General features: G+C 41.8%; 1 protein-coding gene across 1 annotated transcript in view; it reads left to right on the top strand.

The window, feature by feature from the left end:
• The window catches only part of tmem81 (transmembrane protein 81), a 42,972-nt gene extending 33,852 nt beyond the window's left edge, over positions 1-9,120 (top strand). The window contains exons 6-7 of the mRNA XM_008283157.1: positions 8,764-8,883; positions 8,995-9,120. Of these exons, the coding sequence (XP_008281379.1) occupies positions 8,764-8,883; positions 8,995-9,120 (246 nt within the window). The remainder of the gene's footprint in view (positions 1-8,763; positions 8,884-8,994) is intronic.
• Positions 9,121-9,582: the final 462 nt, after the last annotated feature.

Raw genomic sequence — 9,582 nt, 5'->3', positions numbered from 1 at the left:
CACAACAAAAAGTCCATTTTACCAATGTGAGGGGGAAATAAAACCTCCCAATGGCATCAAATCACCTTGAACAAGACTAAAGAAGTGTGGCTGAACACCCAAACTTTGTTTAAACACTGACACACATTATATACCCTGAACTGCTTTGCTGCTGATTTTGAAATTCATATTTGCATCTTTACCTTCTATTATGAGTGCCATGGAGAGACCCGAGGAGCTCTTTCTGTGGAAAATAATCAAGAACTTTGATCTTCATTTGATTCGGGCCTCAAACATCTCCTCCCTCAGTCTGCCTATTTGAAGTCTGCTGTGTGATGTGCTTCAATTAGAGCCCCGGGCTGCTTTGATGCTGCGTCACACTGGGATGAGTTTCAGTCAGAGTTTGTAACTATTATGCATGTCGCTGGCCCTCCCTCCTCGCTCCGTCATTTTTAACTCAAAGATATGATGAGACTGAAGCATCAGAGTGAGAGAGAGAGAAAAAAAGAATGGGATCTATTCAGGCTGAAAAACAGAGAATTATAAAACTTTTGAGCTCAAATGTTACTTAGTATTCCTATTGTAACCCTTTTTGTGGCATTTAGGGCACTTCTGTTTGGTCGTCTTCCTGATTTGACACAGACAACGACAAAGTTGTGNATAAAAACCCTGCAGTTGTTTTGAACACAGAAATAAGCTAAAGAGACCAAAGCCATTTTTCGTAGCAGGCAGTAAAAATGTTTATATCTGTTGGAAAGTTGGACATTTTAACATGGGGGTCCATTGGGACAGACTCACTTGAAGCCTCAAGTGGGCATTTGAGGGACTACAGTTTGTTGCACATTTGGCTTAATTTCTTTTGTGATTTCCACTTGGTATTTTCCTTTGATTACCTTTAACTCGGCCAGCTTTCACAACAAGGCTTTGGCAGATGTTGACACAGCAAACCAACCCAAATGAGAGTGAACTGGTCAGACTGCTGACTGAATGATATTTAGGATCTGAAAATGGATGCAGGTAGCAGCAGTACAAGACAGGATTCCGTCTTCTGGCTGTTGGGTCATCATCTCTGTCTCACCTGGCAGTGATGGTTTAAGAGTCTCTTTTTGCCTTTCAGTATGATTAGAACCTGACATCCATCTTCGATGTAAACACCACATATAATGAACCTGCTTTTTCTCTGTTACCACACATGCAACATACCATTAAACCAACCTTTTGCTTCTTTTTTTTGGCCCTATTCATAACAGTATTTCGTTCTAGATTTTAATTAGCTGCCATCTTGAATATATTTGTTGTTTTGTCACCCCTTTACTGTCCAGTCTAAATTGCATTGCAATTGCATAACTGTGCATCGTGTCCTCTGGGAGCTTCTTTGCAGCACACTTTGCAGTGTTTTCTCAATGTCTGTAAAAAACATGAACTGCTTTGAGTTCCCCAGAGTGTGGAAAATGAAAGAAAACTCTTCACTCAGCAATATAAAAGTAGAGACTTTACTTCTCATGTGTATTTAAAGGACCACAATCGTTCAAGTGAGCTTTTAATGGTTGCAAAACAACAGAAGTCTGAGCTTTCTTTTTTTCTATTACTGCAGGGCTGCTAGTAATCAAGAGGTGAAGCCAGAGTTTGACAGGGCTTATCGAGCAGTCTGACGTCTTCTCGCTTATTTATCACTGTTATTATCAGAAGTTGAAAGCAAAGACTTTGAACTACCCCGAGCAGTTCTTTAGCCTGCAAAGCTGAAATAAAAATGCTGACACCCCAGATGTTCGACCTTAAAGCAAAAAAATATTATAATAATAACGGGGCTCATTTGCAGCAGTTCAACTTTAAGAGCGTTCTCTTATTTTAAAATGCCCAAAAACCTGAAAATTAACCCAATTTCAAGGTAAAGTCAAACCTTTCCTGGACTTTTGGTAGCTGATCAGATCAACTGCAGTAGTTCATCACTTCTCATAAGGCGATAAATCATTCCACAGAAAGCAGGCTGTATTGAATGTAATTATGCCCAATCCACAGTGGTGAAACATCGATACCAGTTGCTTGAAATTCACATTATATTAAGTGTTCTCTATGCACTCATCAGTCACATTATTAAAACCATTTGCCAGATATTGTGTGGGTCGTTCTTGTGCTGCTAGAACAGCTCTGAACCATTGGGGCATGAACATGGGACTCCTGGGGATGTCCTGTGTTGTCTGGTTTATGGTGGATCTTTTGGATGGAACAGATCCAATCCAGCCGTTTTACTGATAGGATAAGGAGTCTTTGTGATAAATTGACACTGTGGCCACACTGAACGCCTAACGTTTGCAGTGTAAGTGTTTGCGGAGTGCATCTAAATGGAATGCATCTTTTTAGTGGCTATTCCTGCGGTGCACCTAAACGTTGGATTGTGGCAAAGTAAGATGGTGAGCTTTCATTTTGTGTCTTTATTTCTCTTTACCAAGCACAGCACTGTGAAACTTTGCGTATTATAGATAAGTTGACCAGACAAGAGTGGGACGTCCTGCCCACTGACACCATCAACAAGCCACCATGTCTTAACACATTGATCCGTGTCAGGGACAGTGACTGAGGGACATTTGAAAGAGCAATATTGGACATTCCAATGCATGAAATCCCCTTGAATATTTGTTTCCTGTTAAAGTGATCAAGGTTGGAAAATTGAAACAAAACCCTTAATCCTACTGTTCAAGAGCCCTAATTTAGTTTAAGCCTGAAAACACAGTTTGCAAAAGTTAATTGTGGTTTAATTTTTACTGTGATATGTATTGTATCTAAATGGCATTGTCACAATCATTTCATGAGAAGAGGTAAAAAAAAAAAACTATTCTAGTCCAACTTTATGGGCAACAGTGTATATGGCTACCAAATATCTACGAGTCCTATTCCATAGATGGTAATGTATGTCACAAAAAACAAAATAAGATAAAATCCATCACAAAGATATCTCGCCAGATAAGTGAAGGTTTGGAGCTGCTGGTAACACTAGCTGAAAAGTTAGGGGCTCACCAGTCTGGACAGAAGTTTTTTGCAGGCATAACCGTCCCAAACATGCCTTTAACAGGGATAAATCCAAAGATTAGTCACAAAGGTAATTACAGATAATTGAGGGCAGCAAATAAGGAATGCAAGTTGGAATGTTCTGATTAACGGCAACGTTTGCAGATGCTTCACGTCATTCTGTCTTTCGCTCTATAGCATTGTNTTCTTAACATGACTGATACACTGAATTGAAATGTAGCCTGGTCTTTTACCCTCATGAACACTGAGACCTGCCTGCAGATTTTTAAACTGTCTGTGAAGTAATTTTGTGTGATTTGTAGCTCCGACTGAAAAAAAATAAAAAAGAAGCTTAAAATCATATTTCATCAAAATCATTTGCATGTGTCGGTTTATTTTTAGCAAGTTAACAGTTTAACAGTTTGATCGAACCAGAATCTGTAAAACCTTCTGCACTCATTGTTTCAACTGTCAAGTCATTAGTGACTCAAGCTGTAGTGAACAATCATGTGAGAAACATTCAGGGACTATTCAGGTGAAACTACTGCCTGAGTTTGCATTGAGCAGAGAGGAGACAAGTGTGGAATAAAATCTGAAAGAATTACACATGCTCAGGTATGAAATACAGATTTCAATAACTGATCATATCATGATTCATTTTAAGTATTCAAGGTCACATATTTTCTCTTTTGATGGCAGATGTTCACATGTCTCAAAGACATGATATGATGCAGAGTGCGACGGTATGATCAGGTGTTTCCATGTGCTCCACTCACTGCCGTGACTCAACACACTCAACAGCACAGACGGCTCTCCACGACTGTCATGAACAGCGTTTTTTATCCATCAAGGGTGTGCGCTCTACTCTCATCAAGGACACTGACAAACAAGTATAAAGTGTGGAAATAGCATCTGTTGGAACGACACAGAGGTCCTGTGTTCTGAGATGTTCTAAAAAGCAGCCGGATGGAGTTAAATGTGCCAATACAGAAGCACTGATGCACACTTATTGCTGTTCTTAGGGCTTTTTCTTATAGATTCTGCTGAAACTATTTTCCGGCACCTAACTCGTCCTGCAGCTTTTAGAAAAAACACACACATATATATATATATATTAGACAGGATAGTCAGGACAGGAGACAGTGTGGGGGAAGGACCTGCAGCAACATTTAAACCCAAAAGCCCCGTCTTTGTCTGAGGCTATTGAGGGAGACAACAAACAAACTTAAAGTACCTGACACATAAACGTAGGTACCAATTTCACTTATGAGGTTTAAATTGCTGGGGCAATATTGACCCCCAGGGTAAAAGATGTTAGTAAATTTAAAGGCAACTGGAGGGTTAAGCAAACATTTTCTTCTCTGGAGTGACTGACAGTTGTGCACCAAGCTCCACACAATCAGTTTAAACTACTTAAACACTATGCATTACAGTGTGATTGTATCAGACCTGTTTGTGCTCCGTGATTTATGGTTGTCTCAGCTCAAAGCGCTGTGGGTATAAATAGGGATCTCACCAGAACTGTTTCCCACTTGTCACACAGCCCAGACTGGTTGTTCTAATTTATCTCAAGCCCGAGCTGCAACATGGTAATCACAAGCATTGATCGTGAAGGCCTTCGGGCAGCGCCACAAATAATTGCATGCCTTGATCTTTGTGGAGGAGACGTAGCGCCTACGTCAGCAGGGGGCGAGGGGGGCTTAATTTGCGCTGTCCTCGAACACATGGACGTGTCGTGATACACAATGATGGACGCACAAATGCACCGCAGGCAAACGTACATTCTTGTGCAGACACACATGCAGTAAGCAAACACAGCAGCAGTAGTCTATGTATTAATGAAGAGGGGAGAATACCGGATGTATTCGCAAGTACACAAACGCACACACATTGCGCAGGGAAAAGATAAATAAAGGTAAAGCCAATTTAACTTTCAGGAGCTGTTTACTCATTATCTTGAGTTGAGCTGGAAGCCAAATGAATTGAGTGGTTCTGACTCTGGTCAAACATCACATCAACATAATCCCCAGCGTGTGTTTATCATGTCAACTGAAGGTCACACGTCTCGTAGAAGTGATTAACCCTCTGAACTCCAAGGTGGGTGTTTTTTTTTTTTTTCTTTCTCCTGTCACACTTTTTACTCACAATGGACACATTTTACACTTCAATATAAAGTTCTGCACACATATAGAGACATAGAGACAGCACAACCATGGCTAGAAGTAGAGAGAACTCAAACATGCAGCATAAGAAAATTTATGATGACATGAAGAAAAAATGAAAGTTGAATTTTTGGGATTGTTTGTCATATTTGAGCCACGCTGTATTTATGTTATGATACTGTACGTTTTATGTTGCTCTTAGTCTCTTTCTTGTTGTCTCCTCTCTAAATTATGCACAGCCTGCAGTTACTGTTGGTCACCCATAAGTGAAAAACCTGTGAATTTTTTTTGACCAATTTTTTAAATGCCACGTGTAAAATAAAGTGATTTTGGCGACATGTTGCAATTTTCAGCTTTGATTCATTTTTTTCAGATGGAAATACCACATGATCGGACCATAGACTGTATAAAAGATGGACGTAGCAACCGGCCCCGAAAAATGAAGCCAACTCGGAAGTGTCAAAAACCTGCAATATCACTACGTCCGCTAGTCCTGGCTCCAAAAAGCCCTGGCTCCCATAGAAATGAATTGGAAAAGAAGTGATCACAGATCATGAAATACTGCATTCCTCCAGCTCAGGATTTTTTTCTTATTAGTTTTCATGGTCAAGTCCAGAGATCAGGTGACCAATCTGAAAATAAATCAATACTGAATTTTTAAAAAATCATCAACATTTTTCGGGGCAAGGGGCGTGGCTGGCTTGATTGACAGTCGGCAGCGACCATACAGACGAAGCGAGCAGAAGGCGGTAAATGTGGGCGGGCAGAGAGGGCCCGCCTCTCAATCCGTCTGACCAATCGCTGCTCCTATGGCTCCGCCCCCCTCCAATGATTTTTGCGTCACTGGCTCCAAAAATCCAAGATGTCAACCAGGAAGTAGCAAAACCCTGGCTTCATTTTCTCAGAGCAGAAACCAACGGGTGACGTCACGGTAGCTACGTCCATCTTTTATACAGTCTGTGGATCGGACATGATTAGTTCAAGGATCATCTGAAAGTTTGTGGCTCTAATTGATGATGAAATTGTGTACTATGAGCTTTGCCTTCCTGCCAAGTGTCAACTGTTGGAGAATGGCCTTCTGGTATAACACCAAAACATTCACTGGGAAGTTAATTTATGTGCATTGTCCCTGAAAAAAAAAAGAACTGATCATCTAGTAATCCATCGCTATGATGCATAATTGTTCCAATCTGATCAAAAATAAAGATGGAAGTAGCATCAGCTGATTAAATATTGACTGACAGGAACCAAATGAGAGGCTGGTGTACCATGATGATAGACCAACCTGTTACTTTAATGTATTTCCATCTCTTAAGTTAAAGTTCAGAACAATTTATTTGTGAAGAAGAAAAAGTTTGTACAAGCTTGTGACGACGAAATGACTGAAAGGCACTTGGAATACATGCTCTGTTTAAAGTCAGGGGTATTATCACTTCTTGCTGACAGAGAAGCTCATCTCTGAGGCTTGTTGAAACTTTTCTGGAGATCAAAAACACTTGCTCATAAAACAGACTGTGGAAAGCCCTGACCACCTTAGATTGATGGAACTGTGTAGGAGTGTGAGAGATTGGATTTTTCCTTTAACTTTCCTCGATCTGAGCGTGACCTCTGATATTCACCTGCATAGAAACCAATTTCAGACGGCTCACACAAAACCCTTCAGGTTCCACTGGACTTATTTGGGTCATTCGACGACTGCTGTCATCTTTAGCTGCAGCACACATGCGGAGGTGATTTATTGGCATTTCACCATAACTTTGTTGATCAGCCTTCCCCCGCAGCAACCTTTATTTATTCAGTCAAGAAGAGGAATGGGAGACCACTGTGTTTCTGTCTAATTGAAGGATTTTCTTTTAGCTTTGCCAACGTCTGTAACAGTAAATTTCCTCCACAAAAACCAATAAATCCAGAAAAGCATGGAGGCTTTTTTTAATATTACTTTTTAAACTAGTTTTATTGGTATGACCAAGTATTTTACTGCCTCAACTCAGTCATTTATCCACTCTGCTCNCTACGATATGAATTTTAGTGATGATGTTAATTTTTTTGCATCTTTTTTTACTGAAACAAATGTGGAAATGATGATGTGATTGTTGCTGAGGTCTGCACCGAACAGGCCAGAAAATATTATTCATGGACCACAACACCTCTGTAGCACCACAGTGCTTCATTTTAAACAGTACGTGTGACCACATTGCACCGTTATCAACTAACTGAAGCTGTGGTTTGGATGTTACATTTCAATTCCAATTATGTGTTCAGCCCTGGTTTGTACATTCTGCGCTGGCTTGTTTTCAGGCCTCATCTTACTGATTGTTTCAGAAATGAAAAGGCCTTTAATGACCATTAAACACCCAGGACATGAGACAGGATCACTGTTGGCAGCTGTAATTATGCCATCAGTCAGTATTGGATTGTAAAGTAAAAGTTTCATGCTGTGGCTGGAGTTCAACTCAATCCACTGCAGTAGCTCTAAAAACCATAATTACTGAAATGAAATGGAGCCACCTGCGCTTTTGAATTTCATTATTTTTAATTCCCGTTGCTATGAATTATATTGTGGCACAGCGATGCCTACTTTTAGCTCTAGTTGGTTTTATCAGTGAAAAGTGTCTGATGATCCATCCGTCTGACAGATTTGGAACTTGTTGGAGGTTGAATTGTTTTGCAAATGAATACGTTCCTGAGCAGTCATCTTCTGAGCCAACAGGGCTTAAAGGGCATTTTAGTGCAAGCTGCTGGATTATGTGGAGCCACAGAGCAATATTTTGTCACATTTGTGGACATCAGTGGAGCCACACTCATTTCCAATTTGCATTCTGGTGACAGAACACCAAATGTCAGCTCTGTCTAGTGCGTGCACGCTCTTTTCTGCTAAATTCAAGTGCAGCCCTTCGATAGATGGTTGCACAACTCTACAGCTGCCAGAGACGATGCCAAATGGTGATGAGTGTCGGAAATCTTTCTCATTTTGCTCACAATGGAGTAGGGAGTAGGGAAAGCGGGAACAAGTGCTTGATTTCAGGCNAGAAGTATTTTCACGACTCATTCTTCTTATGACCTTTTTGCCTCAAACAGGTAATGCTACAGCTGACACCTGAACAGTTGGTGCAACATATTCACGTGTCTCTCCTTCACCGAAATAACCTTAAAATCTCAGTGAATGAGTTGCAAATCTACTAAAATGTTTGCTTCCTCTGGCACTTCTGCTAGGACAAATTCATACCTATTCACATGCACATGCTCCTTGACTGTTTTGATGATGTACCGTTTATGCCACACGGTTCACCAGCATGTGCACATATTCATACGCTTATAGAGTGTTTCGAGGTAAAGGCAGAAACGTGTCAATTAAAGTGTAAAATGAGACGCCAATAACTGGTGCAGCTTTCAAAACATAAAATGAAGTCTGAGATTAACAGTTCATTCTTGACCTTGGAAACACTTTAAGAGTAATTTCAAAACTTTGATATCACTGCTAAGCTCATATGTTGCAATGTGAACGATGTCAAACAGAAAATGCAGCAAACAACACATTGTGAGGACTGTGATTGTATATGTGGGTTTTGGGTTCTGTCTGTTTTGGTGCTGTGTGTGTTCTCTCCCTCTCTTGCAGTCTGGGCGGAGCCGATCCAAGGAGAACGCTCTGGCGCTAGCAGCTCATCAGCCGCTCGCCCTTCAAATACGAGCGGCTCACAGGACTCCAGCGCCAGATGATTGTGACACATCCCCCGTGGTACACTCAGGCCGCTTAGCTGCCACACAGTATTGAGCATTTCAAGCTAAGCTACTTCTCTTCTCGAGTTTTCTCCAGTGTAATGTGTTTGTTGTCTCTGTGTTCCTCCAGCGTTTCTCTGAGGCGCCAGCGTTATCCGGCACGCCTGCCTTCTCCTCTCTCGAGCTCCCACCACAGAAACCCACAGCCACGAGCACCCTCATGAGACGGTCACGGTTCATGCACCTCCACGGGTAAAGACCTCCCACAAGCACCATCCCCTGAGCACCGGATCTCCAACCACCAATCTCGGGACCCTCCGCCACGACTCCCTCCACAATACCTCCCTCACGGAATCCTTCCCCGCACCTCGGCTTCGACGACCACCTCCTCGCACCCCCACCGCGACTTGGACCTCTCCAGCGGACTCCTTCACCTGGTTTCCTACACAACCCCCTCCCTTGTGAACAAAACCAATTCCTTTGACCTGTTTCTCGCTGCCTCCCTCTTTCGTTTGGGTCCGCCCGCACAGCTCCTGTGCTCGGGTCGTCACACACATTTCTGCAGTGTTTAAATATATGGTTGTGGAAGTCGATAAAAAGGGAGACGAGAGTTGAGCTTGAGTCTCTGTTCCTTTACTGGACTCCACTTACAGCAAAAAATCACCCACAATGCAAAGCCTTTTATAGCACATCCGCTTTCCCACGACCCGGAAAACCT

This window comes from Stegastes partitus, unplaced genomic scaffold (genome assembly GCF_000690725.1).
Source record: "Stegastes partitus isolate 25-593 unplaced genomic scaffold, Stegastes_partitus-1.0.2 Scaffold299, whole genome shotgun sequence".
Classification (NCBI taxonomy): domain Eukaryota; kingdom Metazoa; phylum Chordata; class Actinopteri; family Pomacentridae; genus Stegastes; species Stegastes partitus.
Note: the sequence above shows the minus strand (reverse complement) of the source record. Positions and strands in the feature narration are given on the sequence as shown.